We start from the raw sequence: 14,576 nt of genomic DNA, 5'->3' as shown, positions 1-14,576 counted from the left end.
ACACAGTGCTGCTCCTGTTCAGACGTTAGCTATATTACTTTTATTTATACTGAAATATGGATTAAATCTCATAACTAACTCTCACCACTCACGCCCCTCTCTCTCTCTCTCTCTCTCTCTCTCTCTCTCTCTCTCTTTTATTTTAGTCATGATTCATCACAGAATATGATTGAGATTATTACAATTATTTGTTACATGATTGACACCACTAATATAAATACAATTCATTTATTCATGTAAATGAAAATATGAATATTTAAAATACTTAAGACAAAAGTAGAATAAGTTCGACTAGTCACAATTAATACATTAGTACACATTAACTTTTTGATTTTTAGGCAAATCAATCACGTGAGGGACTTTAGAGAGCCTGGTGAGGAATTAGTGAAATTTATAAAAAATAATAATAATAATTAAGTGACACCACTAATATAAATATAATGCTTTTTAATGCTTTGTTTATTCATTAATTTACAGTTGAATATTCATAATTAAATACTTACGTGTTAGGTAGAATAAGTGTGACTAATCAAGATTAATCTAAACTTATACACGTACATTTGTTAATGCATATTAATCATGTGACCAAGTTTGCGTTGTAAGTCTTTTGGGAGCATCAGCTAAATCATCAGCTGTATTTCTGGGGGAATGGTGAGGGAGAATGGTGAGGGAGAATGGTGGGGGAGAATGGTGGGGGAGAATGGTGGTGGACTATTCGACAAAGGTTCATACCCGTTATCATGTTTTACTACAACCCAAGTCCATTTCACACCAGATTTCTCCTTTAAATCTCCTTATAACTAACTCCTAACCCTTTACTTTAAATATCTGTTAATACCGATAGATATCAATCTGATAGAGATATTTTGTTTTTTTCCTGTTATAAAGCTTATTAAACTCTTTATAACACATAAAGCTCAGTGTTGAGGGAAATGTAGCAGCCCACTTTACAGAGAAGCTCCTCGATGCCAAGAAGGTCACTACACACTCTACACACTGTACAGCTCTCATTTCTCCCCTTTATTTCCATGCTGGATTCTTCTGTACCTCGCAAACCCACATATCTGGTTTGTGTCACTCTCTCGCCCCCCTCCTCTCCTCTCCAGCCCTACCCCTCCGTACCCCTTCATCCCTGCTAGTTGCCATGCCAAAACACGAGGCGTCTGATTTAGAGCGAATGCAACGAGAAGCGATGGCTCTCCGCGTAATTACAGACTCTCTCTTATCTCTGGGACGGAATAAAAAACACATTCCACGCAGACAGTCTCAGCGTTGGCCTGCGGAGAGCAAATAAAAAGACACTGCTGTTAGGGAATTGGAGAGCACTTTGGTAGTTTGATTAGAAACCGATGTGATGGCGGCCGCTGAAAAGCTCGCCGTGGCAGCTCTGAAGCTCAGCGCTCGAGACGGCGGCCCTCGCGCAGGCAATGTAGGGCACTGACAACCGAGGAAGTGCGTGTAACCAGATGAGGAACCCGTGCGGTTTTTCCACTCGGACAATCGGCGTGGCAGTCTTTAGGTTTTCGGCTTGAGGCTTTAGGAACAGGATTTAAAAAAGCATTGAGTTTGGAACATGGATTGGATCTGAATTGGATCTGAATCGTTCTCAATCGATTTCGATTGATCTGAATGCCTAACAGAGGAGATCCTAACAAAGGATGTGTAGAAAGAAAAGGGAATTAGGCTTTTTATTATTATTTTTTATTGACAAAAGTACTTTTTGAAAATAGTCTATTCAAAAAGAGTCAAAAATGGTTAAAAGATAAATGCTGTACTATATATACAGCTCCAGAAAAAAATAAGAGAGCACTTCAGTTTCTGAATCATTTTGTCTGATTTTGTTATTTATAGGTTTATGTTTGAGTTAAATGAACATTGTTGTTTTATTCTATAAACTACAGACAGCATTTCTCCCAAATTCCAAATTAAAATATTGTCATTTAGAGCATTTATTTGCAGAAATTAAGAAATGGCTGAAATAACAAAAAAGATGCAGAGCTTTCAGACCTCAAATAATGCAAAGAAAACAAGTTCATATTCATAAAGTTTTAAGAGTTCAGAAATCAATATTTTGTGGAATAACCCTGTTTTTAATCACAGTTTTCATGCATCTTGGCATGTTCTCCTCCACCAGTCTTACACACTGCTTTTGGATAACTTTATGCCTTTACTCCTGGTGCAAACATTCAAGCAGTTCAGCTTGGTTTGAAGGCTTGTGATCATCCAGCTTTATCTTGATTATGTTTCAGAGGTTTTCCATTTGGTGAAATCAAAGAAACACAAAAATCATTTTTAAATGGTCTCTTATTTTTTTCCAGGGATGTATTGTCAAAGTAACCAAAAACACTTTTCTTGGATGGTCCATTGTAGATGCCTCTGAACTTTTATTTTCATAGGTTCAAATTTTCTACAATTTGTTCTCCCCAATTTGAATGTTGTCCCACCCATTCAGCTGCTAGTCAGCTGTACATCCCCCATCACTAGGGATGCCACAACACAAGGAGCGTAAAGACTAGCACATGCCTTCTCTGATACATGTGAAGTCAGCCACCGCCTCTTTTCCAACTGCTGCTGATGCAGCATTGCCGAGTAGCATCTCAGCGCGCTCGGAGGAAAGCTCAGCGACTCAGTTCCGATACATCAGCTCACAGACGCCCTGTGCTGATTGGCCATCTACCCACCCAGAGAGAGCCAGGCCAATTTTGCTCTCTCAGGGCTCCAGCAGCAGATGTCAAGCTGCATGACTAGGATTCAGACTAACGATCTCCTGATCATAGTGGCAGCCCTTTAGACCAGAATGTAAATTATTTTCTGTTGAATGTAACCCTACACTTACTCCTAACCCAAACATAACAGTACCCTGTAGGGTTATACAATGTGTTATACAATCTTATGAATTTGTATACAATGTTCATAATGCATTATGACTGCATTATAATGAGTTATGTGTATGTTATGTGTATTTAGAGAGTTTTATAGACTGTCATTCATAGTGAGTGTGACCAATTTTTCTTTATATACATATAACCTATAAAATGTATATATAAAAAAAAAACATTTTGATGTAACTGAACGTCTGAAAACATTGTCAGCTCCTAACAAGGTATGTGTAAGAAGCTAAAAGTGTAAAGAGAAATAAAGAGATGAGTGTAACCAGGGTATTAGACTTTTTATTTACAAAAGTACTTTAAAAAAGTATATTTGAAACAAAGTGAAAAATGGTGAAAAGATGAATGCTGTACTGTATATATAGTCAAAGTAACACAAAACCTGTAAACACTTTACATGGATGGTTCATTGTAGATGCCTTGTAGATGCTCAACTCACATGCAGTTAAATGTCTATTAAATTCAACTGAACTTTATCCTAAATGTATATTTCAGGTTTTATTTTCTATTGAATGCAACCTTACACCTAGGCCTAAACTTAGGGATAGGTTTTAGGGTTGGTTGAAGGTTAAAGTTAAGGCTAGACTGCTAGACTATGGGGTAGGTGTAGGGTTAGATTCTATTGAGAGTCATTTACATTCAGCTGAGAGTTCAGGTGCAGGTTAGTTAAATGATAGTTGAATGACAAGTGAACATCTATAATAGACCATCGAAATAAAGCGAAACCCAAAACCTTTGAATCTCTGTTTTTGTCATTCTTCACTTTTTGAGATAATGTAATTAAAATGTTTGTGTCAAAATGCCTTAATGAATGAAACATCACAAATGCTGTAAAATGATTCAGAAAACAACTATTTAATACTGGCCTACATAGAAAGTTGAGAAGGTTTCTCCTTCTCCTGTTTACATTTTGACATTTTAAAGAATTGTATGTACCGTATTGTTTCGGACTATAAGGCGAACTTAAAATCCTCTCCCACCTTAATTTGCACCTTATCTATGAATTCTACCCGTAACGTATTAAGAAGCAGTAAAGGTTGAGTTTTCAGTCAAGTTTCTCCAGCATCAAATCGGACTATTACCTGTATTTTACACATACTGATACTGAGTATCAGATTAGCACACCTTTTTTTGATATTTAATAACAGGTTTGCTAACTACACCTTCAAGCTCTTGCCTGCTGAACTTGGCGTATATAGAAAATGACGTATATAAAATATGTGATGATTCACAGCTTTCTGTTTAATATTTCAGTTTTCTCTTTTTATTGACACTTAACTTCACATGTTATAATATGAACACATTTCTTCACATATCTTTCTTTACCTGGCAACTATTTTAAAGCATGTAACCCCATATTATCCATTCTTATGCGCACTGGACATTTGCAAGCCTTGCAAGGTTTGGCCTTCACAGTTTATATTTCTCTTTTTTTATTTATACAGATCGTGTTCAATAACAAGACTCGCAGTTGTTTGGAGCTGGACAGAAGGTCCTGCCAGTTCCGTCTATCTTTGGTCTCGTCCTCCTCCGTACTTAAACCTTCGTGCAGTCCTCTCATCAGTATGTGCCCGTGTTATTTTAGAGCACTCGAAGTTACTTGTCCTCTGGCCCAAAGATCTCCACGCATTCAAGCAGCAAGAACTCTACGATTTGGTTCTGGTACACCATGTTGACGGCCATGTTCCCGGCGTCCAGCTCCGGCCACATGAGGGTGGGTCCGAACACGATGCTGACGCCTTGGCTGGACATGAGGTTTTGCCTTGACTTCGTTAAGACTCTGTGAAGAGAAAGAGGAGGGGATGAAAAAGACGTGTTAGAGAAGAGCGTCACTATCAGAATCGTGTACCATTTGGTTTCTCATATCCTTTAAAGGAGCATTTTAAGGATTACTGTGTATTCTCTTTAGGAATTCATAACATGATCAGGATGTATCATCAGAAATTAAGGAACAGGTTGAGTTTAATCACTGGCAGCTCTTGTCAGAAGAGCTTCAGCCAGTATTTTCTTATTTGAAGTTTGTGGTATGTCACAGGAATCTGTGTAGGGTTGTGGCCTCCGAATTTACCCACAGCTGATCATTCCCCAATCCCATTTCCACACCCATGTTTGCCAGGTATAGAACACAGCAGCATGCAAACAGTGTGCTGCAGCCATGGAAACAGTGGAGTTGGCAAAATTTCTGCCGAGCAGGTAAAATCACAGAGTTTCAGTAAGATTCCATGTTCCAACCATATCTGGATAATTTACCACCACCATAGTAGAGAGGGGCAATTTGGACATTGAAACATATATATATAATTACAGCTCTGGAGAAAAAATAAGAGACCACTTCAGTATCTGAATCAGTTTCTCTGGTTTATAGGAATATGTTTGATGAAGTAAAATGAACATTGTTGTTTTATTCTATAAACTTTTGAGCATTTATTTGCAGAAAATGAGAAATGGCTGAAATAACAAAAAAAAGAGTTCAGAAATCAATATTTGGTGGAATAACTCTGGTTTTTAATCACAGTGTTCATGCATCCTGGTATGTTCTCCTCCACCAGTCTTACACACTGCTTTTGGATACCTTTATGCCTTTACTCCTGGTGCAAAAAAAAAAAGCAGTTCAGCTTGGGTTTGATGGCTTGTGATTACATTGCAGAGGTTTTCAATTTGGTAAAATCAAAGAAACTCATCATTTTTAAGTGGTCTCTTATTTTTTTTTCTCCCAGAGCTGTATATATTCACTGATCAGCTACAGAGGAAGACTCATCAGTAAGTCATCGCTTGCTACTGTGTGTCAATCTGGCAACCCAAGTGAGGTTCACATCTGGGGCAGAAAACTATATCCAGTGTTTGGAAGTTGAACTCCCAATAATGTGTTTATTTAGAGTAAATCTTAAACAATTTAGGGTTACACAATTTTTGTATGAAATGTAGCCTATTTAAACTATGCTTTTGGCACCAATGGGATGTTACAGTATTTTGATATTGACCCGAGAGTAATACTTAGCTGGCCTAAGTATCGGTCAGCTCCAACAATAGTAGAATAATAGAATTACTCTTGGGTAGGAGCTGGAATTGTAGGAGCTGGAATTGGGTTTTACACTCGTTTGGTAATGTGCTGTACATCCTGCTATAAAACGATGCCCCGGGGGTGTCGGGGATGACCGGAGGACGTGGTGTACTTGAGGACTTTAGCTTGGCCTTTTTTGGAGGCATCTAAGCGGGCTTTTAGCGGGATCTCTGCAAGTTGAGGTTTGGCCAGGGCAGGGAGACAATCAATACTGGGGTATTGGAGGACTCTTCGGAGGAGCCAGGATGGAGCCCTCAGGCTGTGTTATGGGTTGAGGCCTGGGAAGGGAGGGAGGGATTGTGGTGGACGGCCGTGGGCCAAGTTGTCAATGGGATCATGACTAAGAGCTCTGAGGTGGGATGGAGCTTTCACATTCAGAACCATGTTTCTTTGCAGTGGTGAAGTTCTGAAAGGTACTGATTTAAAAGCATAACTGGGGCTGTTTGGCATGTGTGTGTTGATCATGTGTAGCGTTTTACTGCTTTATTGTTCTCACGTTATTGAGATATTTCATGTTGTGGTTCTCATAACTACAAAACTAGTTCCAAAACAGTTGGAGAAATGATTAAAATGTAAACAAATGTACATGGCTTCAATGGATTTAAAAAAAAAAGTTGGTACAGTGCCGTGTCTACCATTGTGTAGCTTTTTTTGTAACATTTTTCATTATACAGTATAATGCACTATGTTTTTTTTGTTGTTGTTGTTGGGGAGGGAATGTCAAGACAACACTTTGACAATACATCTGCAAAGCCATGCTGTTGTGATGGATGCAGTATGTGGTTTAGCATTACACTGAAAAAAATGATGAGTAAAATGTACTTAAAAAATGTTTAGCTACTTTCTGCATTTGCTTTTTTTTTAATTTTAGATAAATTTAAGTAACTTCAACTCAGTTTCAAGACTTAAATGTTACATAGAGTACATAAGTGAACTGAACTTCAGTCAGTTTCCCTTCTTTTAGTAAAATGTTCTTAATTTCTGCATACAAATAAATAATTACTTAAATATTACTTAAATAATTAATAATAAATATATTTATATTATATATTATAATTCCTGAAATTTAAATATCTTTTAGTGAAAAACACATGGATGGCAAGTAATAAAATATTTTTAGTATACTAAAAATCTGTTTACAAAATAAATCTGAGATTATTACACATTTGAATGTGTATTTTAATTAAAATGATCTATAATAATATTGTATAAATTAAGTAATTGTAATTAGGTAATATTGTATGCAGAAATTAAGTAAATGTTACTAAAAGAAAGGATTGACTGAAGTTCAGTTCACTTATTTACTCTATGTAACATTTAACTCCTGAAACTGAGTTGAAGTTACTTAAATTTATCTAAAATTAAATTTACAAAAAAAAAAGCTAATGCAGAAACGTTTTTAAAGTAAATGTTACTTGTAATTTTTTCAGTGTATCCTGAAGCAATGGACATCTATACCATTAGAAAAAAGTGAAGTGAACTGTACAGTTTTCCATTTTTCCTCAGTCCATTTTTTAATGAATGGTAAAACCCCTCACTTTCAACATCTGATATATTGGTAGACAGGTCAGTTCAAAACCCAAAGCAATGCAGTTGTGCAGTTGGATGCTGAATGTTGTTTAGCATCATCCTGCTTAAATTTGCAGGGCCTTGCTTAAAAGAGAGATGGTTTGGATGGAAGCATATGTTGTTCCCACAGCAAATGCACTAATCCAACAGTATTCCATCAGATGTCCAAAAATATTTAAAATTTGATTGATAGACTATAGGACAGTGTGCCTTAGGCCATTTTAAATTATCTAAAGTGGTTGATGCGTTTCATGAAATGGTAAAACACCACACTTTCTAGATTGTAGGAAAGCCTTTAAAAAACTCAAACCATAAATAAATGTTAAAATACCTCATGTTCTGCATCTGGTATGTGTTCTGTGTTTTATGCTGAATGCAACAGGGGTCTATGAGATTTGCAAATCGTTGCATTTGTATTAGTTGTATTTACATTGTAAACAGCATCCCATTTTTTCTGAAATTCTGTTGTGCAGTTGGATGCAGTATGTGATTTAGCAGTGTCCTGCCGGAATATGCAATGCCTTGATTAAAATAGAGGCTGTCTAGTTGGAAGCACACTGTATGTTGTTCTAAAAACTCTATATAATTTTCAGCATTGATTACTGTCAATGTACCAATGTAGATGTGTCAGCTGCCCACCCAAATGCATTAACGCACTGCATCCCATCAGCTATGTACAAAAATGTTTGAATTTTTGCAATACGTAAAACACCTTACTTTCAACATTTTATATTTTGGTGAAAGATCTAGGCATGCTAGTTCAACACCCAGACTCTTCTTCTTCTTCTGTAAAGCTTTTGGGTGGTCAGGTAAGCAGGATGTGGTTTAGCATTGTCCTGCTGGAATATGCAAGGCCTGAATGGGAGCGTATGTTGTTCTAAAACCACTAAGAAATGTTAAAATGCTTCCCGTTCAGCATCTAATATGTGTTCTAATTTTTATTTTGAGTCTTTGCAAATCATTGCATTTGTACTATGGACATTGTCAACAGCATCCCATTTTTTCCAATGGTATATACACATTTTTTACAGTAGTCTCTCTGAACAGACACACGCACACACACACACACTCTACACATTCCCCTTGTGATCTGTAGTCAAGTCAGTCAATCGTGCTCTTCATGAACCTCAAAAGGGAGGAATAATAATTCTACATGTTGCTACGCTTGTTTGTGCTCCACAGAAGACCCATTTAATCGGAGCAACCTAACCTAAAAGGGCAAACCCAGCACTCCCAATAATTCCCCGCTTAATGTGTGTAATTAACCTCGGCCATTTGGTTTCCCCTGTACATCACAGCCAGACACTCGTCCTGCCACCAGCATTTTAACCTAATTAGCAGGCCATGATGTAAGGATCTCTGCTGCCATTGCTAATGGTTCGCTAATGATCTTAAAGAGAGCGAGATTTCATTTCCGAAGCGATTTTTTATTTTAAAACGTTAAAAAATGAAGCTTTTCCTTCCCTTTGCTAATTCCGTGATATTCATTCTTGGTAATTATTTCATTGGGGTACTGGAGGTCTGTATCGCCATTGTTATTATGCTCCTAACCACAGATTCCTAATGAGATTAGGTTGTTTATAGGTTGTTTAGAGTCATACGGTGATTGTAAAGCTTCAATTACTTTATTACTATTGAATGACCATTGAAGTAATCCTATATAGAATACAACATTCTGTGTATGCTTGCATGTATCGTTTATTTCATTAGATATTAGTAGAAATGCAGGCTTTTTAACATTACGAATAATGCACATTTCGACAACATCTTCTATCAACTGTGTATTCATAATGCATTTTGAAGGTATTTATGAATAAGTGTATGACATACGTAATACTTTGTGTTATAATGATTATTTAATATTTATTAATATTTAAATGGTTATTTTTGTAATCTTTATCATTGTAGATTAATACTAAATCATTTAAACTATGGAAACATATGAAATTTATTTAGTAAACAAAAAAGTGTTAAACCAGAATATGTTTCATATTTTTGTTTCTTCAAAGTAGCACCTCTTGATTAGATGATTGCTTTGCACATTTTGGCATTTTCGCAGTCAGCTTTATGAGGTAGAGTCAGCTGGAATGACTTTCTATTTGAGTAATGTTGTAATCCATATTATGGCAAGAATTTATTTTCTATTTATCTAAATAAAGACAAAAATTACTTCAGGAAATAAAGATCAGTCAATATGAAATGTATGAAAAATTGCAAGAACCTCAATTGCAGTCACAAAGACTTTCAAAAACATTCTGATGAAACTGGCACTCATCAGGACTGCCCAGGAAAGGAAGAGAAAAAGTTGTTTGTGTTGCAAAGAGATAAGTTAGCCAGAGTTAGCAGCCTAAAAAAACACAAGTTAACTGATCCCCAGATACGAGACAGCTAATGTTTAAGAGAGTATTTTGGTTTGTTGTTTGCATTATACTCTATTATTGGTGTATTCAATCAATGCTTTTTGTGAAACACACCAATGGACATGTCAGAAACCTGTCAGAGAGAGGGACGTGTGTAAATAGTTTAGAGCTGCTAGAGTTTTGTAGGGCTTTTGGGAAGCAACAGTAGAGCCTGATGGGTTTTTATTGATATTTATGGTGAATAAAATAAAAAAAATAAATGATGCATTACACAGTTATTACTGTTTTTAGCCAAGCACTAACATTTCAATTTTGAACTGCTTGAATTTTTGATAACGTCACCCAAAAGCAGTGTGAAAGACTGGTGGAGAGCACGCTGAGACACATGAAAGCTGTGATCACAAATCGGAGTTATTCGACCAAATATTGATTCCTTAACTGTTCCTGAATTAAAACATTAGTAGCTTTGTTTTTAAATTAATATGAACTTTTTTAGTTTTCTTTGCATTTATTATTTATTATACTCATTTTCTGCAAATAAAAGCTCTAAATTACAATACTTTTATTTAGAATTTGGGAGAAATGTTGTCAGTAGTTATAAAACATCAATGTTCCCTTTTCTCAAACATATACCTATAAATAGTAAAATTTTAAGCGGTCTTATATATTTTTTTTCCTTTTTACATACGTCATATAATACATTATTAATGCATTCATAATTTATTATGAATACAGGATTCAATATTATCCTAATTTTCTTGGTAAACATGAAGCATTAGTCTGAAGCTTAAGTAGATGTTTGAAAAGCATGTGTCTGTTCATAGCAGAACTCGCTCATTAGACCATATCATCTGACTGAGAGCTCAGAGATCTGACTCTGGTGCCGCAGTCAGCGCTAGGCCTGGCCATCGGCTATCCTGACCGGAGGTGACTGCGCTACGCTCGGCCGAGTCCCACAAATCATTGATAGCTCGTACATAAGCCGACGTGCACGGCTCAAGATGCCAATGGTTATTAATTAGCATCTCGTTCTGCGAGCGGGGCTCGACGTGGAATGGAGGAATGGTGCACAATGCCCTGTCCTCCCGCGCCTAGGAGGCTGGTGCTAATTGGGTCAGGCTCATTGGTCCTTGAGGACGGGGCGAATAATAAATTGAGGTGGGATGGGGCACAGGGAGGAGGCATCGCTCCAAGGTTTAAACTGTGTCATTTTCATCATGTTATTAGGAAATGGCCTCAACTGAGAAAAGACCAGCCAGTGTCACCACAGAGAGTGCCGTGCTTGCTCGTCTGCTTTCAGTACTTGTTTACGCTCAGTTCTTAGCATTTCAGAGTAAATTTGGGTGGGATTTAGTTGTTTTGGCTCTTTGACAGGGTTCTTGCTATGCTCATTGCTATCTTACACCCTGGAAATAGTCTATTTTCATGCCTTCTGCCTACATCATTTAAACAGCAACAGTGCTTGGGAGTACACAGGAAATTTGGCAGTGTTAAATCAACACTTATTGGTGTTAAACTTTACACTCTCGGTGTTAATTTAACACTAACAGTGTTGATTTAACACTGCCAAATTTCCTGTGTTTCTACACCAATGGCGATGAGGATCTTGAAATGAGAAGCGTTCAGGTAATTGTCTAGTTAATTGCTATCTTGGCAATGGAAAACACAGCTGCACCACTGACTGAAAAAACCCTAGGCAGATGTCAACAGGCAAACCCATGGCACGTGCCAATTGGCAGCTATGCTAACTTTTACACCAACAATAAATAAAATACAAAATAAAATAACATTATTCTACATCAACACAAAATATAGATTATTGTCATACAATCCTCTGCTGAAAAGTGTTGGACAAGTCCAGGTCACTGCACTGTTACAATAACAATCTGCCAAAGTCAGAGCACACCTGGCTCTTAAAGGGAATGGCAAGAATTGCATAGAAATAAAAGTTTCATTCTTATTATTACCCTCCCTTCTTACCCAGGTTACATGTCCTCATTCACCTTTTCAAGCTCTCCTGTACACAGTAAACACAGTATATGGATCAGGTGGGATTGATTGATGGTCTCAAAATAAGGTGCGTTCAGGTACATTTCTGGCATATTGCCAAAATGGGAATGTAATTTCAGCTTGTCTGTTTGCATGGACTATTCTAGCCAGATCTCGATCAGCCATTTACAATCATTACCACCTATTGCACTGTCCACTGTGGGTGGTAATGTCTTCTATGGTACACATGTGACAGGTATGAGTGTTCCCAAGCCGTCCCTTGTGGTAACACTTAATAATTGATGTGCACACTGCTGTATCATGACTTTTGGTTAGATGCTCAGCATTTAGAACTAGTCGGTACATATCATTACTCAAGAGAACTGACGATTGAACTGAACTCTGCAATGTTAAAATGTGTCGCGTCCGGTTTCAGGACATAGTAACTTGATGAAAACCACTCATAATTTTCACCACTCAGTTAAATCAGAAACGCAGTTCAAGAACTCCATTATCACGTGCATCGTCTTACAAATGTGGCGATCACGCCGACTGCTCGCTCGTTTGCTGGCGTTCTTTCTCTCCCCGTTTCCAAACACACCAGGCTCAGATGAGAGGAGAGAAGTTTTATTTTGGCTTTCCTGATCAGCTAACTCTCGCCGCAGAGGTCGCTCCAGGTTTCTTTTCCACTCCAGAGCAAGGGGAACCTTGAATTACCGGCGAAAAAGCCAAAACCTACCGTCTTTTAAATCACTTGCGGCAAATGGGAAATATGAGTGGTGGTGACAAAAACACCCACAAAAAGAGACGTAAATAGCATGGCTGAGCGAATGTAGGCTTGAGAAAGCTGGTTGCCTTGACCACATCATCACAATGCAAGTACACAACTGCTTTATTGAATACAGGCCCCACGGGCCAGAGGGAAAGGGAACATTGGTTCCACACGGGCATACCGTGTGCCCACAACAAAGGCCCTCCGACTTCACAAGCCTCTCCGCCACTCCTCGGCTGCCCGAGCCAAGGCGAAAATGTGGCCTGCGAGGGAAGCATGTCTGCTCGGATTCTTTTGTTAGCCTCAGTGTACCTGTTGTGTTTAAAGAACACTGCTTCAAAAGGAAAAAGAGAAAAAAAAAACAGGGCTAACAGCGAAGGAAAGCAAGCGATCAATCAGCAGTTCTTACTTTGATCTTACTTTAGCTCTAACTAAGCTTTTCTTTGCCAAACAAATTAAGAGTTTTGAGACTTTATAGACTTTCGTTGGTTTTTGTTTGTGCATGTCTGCAGCTGAGGCCAGACCAATTTAGCACTCCTGTTGTGTTCATTTCAGGTTTACTAGTTTTCTGTTCCCATCAAGCCTTATAGGGATGACATTCATAGACAGTGTTACCGTCACTTTTTTTTTTATAAGGAATACTATAGGCCAGGGGTATTTAATTAGAATTCAGTTCGGTCCAGTTAGAGAAATATTTACCGTTGCCATTTTTAACTTGCGTTATGATTCAGTATTATATACTGTATACTAAAGAAGCCTAGTAGTTCTATCAGTGTTTTATGTTATCAACAACAGAAAGACAAAACAAATTACATATACTAGTATATTTCAACAATATGTATTGTTTTAAATAGGCCTGTCACAATAATTACATTATCAACCTATCACAAAATATATGGAAACACCCTGAACGTATTGAGTCTATTAATGTAAGTCTGTATGTTATCTTTGTTTCAAAATGCTATATTTATTCTATTTATTTTTATTTATATTAAATTTAGGCCTGCCTGTCATGATAATAATTACATGAATGATAAATCGTACAATATATGGAGAAATGTTTGCTAAACTCGGCCAAAATATCAGCTTTGTTTAAAAACAGCAGTTTTATTTTATTTAATATTATTACTGTATCAGACTTAATTATATTGTGGATAACTGATGGGGAAGTTGCCAATGCTTTTTTTCCCCTGGGGGATGCCGTAGTTTTGAGGTAGGGTTGTTTTGGGAGTACAGAGAGCACGCCTGCAAGCGAGGGTTTCTTTTTCTTGCTGAGGAGTTCTGATCAGGTGCAGTAATGTGGAATATTTTGCACTCTTGTCTCGGTTGTTTCTCTTTAATTCCTACAAGTAACACCGCTTGGTTACATTACTGTTAGTATGTTTTATAAAGGTAGTATTTTTTTCTGGTGCGCACCATCTGTATTAGCTTTTCTCGCTTCATTCTCCGACTTCTCACCGCCTGCTTCGCCTGTGTGGCTCCGCCCTCCCGCATCTGCACAGATCTGATTGGCAGGAAGAGAGCGTTTGGTGATTTTAAAGCACACATGATTGGTCTATAAGTTTACTGCACTGCAAAGCATGTATAACCATAAAGACAATAAACGTTCCGTCGCTTTAAATGAACACGGTCAGAATTAAATCTTTCTTAGTAGTTTACAGGTTTGGGTCTGGATTGGACAACGCCTGGGTCCGGACCCGGACCGCGGTCCGCCTATTAATGACCTCAGAATGTAATGACAATGATCGAAATGTGTCTTCATTGCTCACTGTGTGTTCATTGCTATCTTGGCAATGTGCATACACCCCCACTTGTTATGCACACATTGACATGCAGCAGTAAACAAACCCAACAATACATTGACAATTAACAGAATACAATATAAAATAAGATTGTTGTTCCTTACATTATCACTGTTAATCGCAATGTATTGTAAC

At 37.5% G+C, this 14,576-nt stretch overlaps 1 protein-coding gene across 4 annotated transcripts in view; it reads right to left on the bottom strand.

Annotated features, from left to right (window-relative positions):
* Positions 1–3,150: 3,150 nt before the first annotated feature.
* Positions 3,151–14,576, bottom strand: part of arhgap15 (Rho GTPase activating protein 15) — an 87,858-nt gene continuing 76,432 nt past the window's right edge. For all 4 annotated transcript variants that reach the window (XM_049485050.1, XM_049485052.1, XM_049485053.1 and 1 more), the window contains exon 14: positions 3,151–4,668. In XM_049485050.1, the coding sequence (XP_049341007.1) occupies positions 4,485–4,668 (184 nt within the window). In that variant the 3' untranslated portion in view covers positions 3,151–4,484. The remainder of the gene's footprint in view (positions 4,669–14,576) is intronic.

The sequence above is a fragment of the Astyanax mexicanus genome, chromosome 11 (genome assembly GCF_023375975.1).
Source record: "Astyanax mexicanus isolate ESR-SI-001 chromosome 11, AstMex3_surface, whole genome shotgun sequence".
Taxonomy (NCBI): domain Eukaryota; kingdom Metazoa; phylum Chordata; class Actinopteri; order Characiformes; family Acestrorhamphidae; genus Astyanax; species Astyanax mexicanus.
The sequence above is the reverse complement of the archived record's forward strand: the minus strand, read 5'-3'. Positions and strand labels throughout refer to the sequence as shown.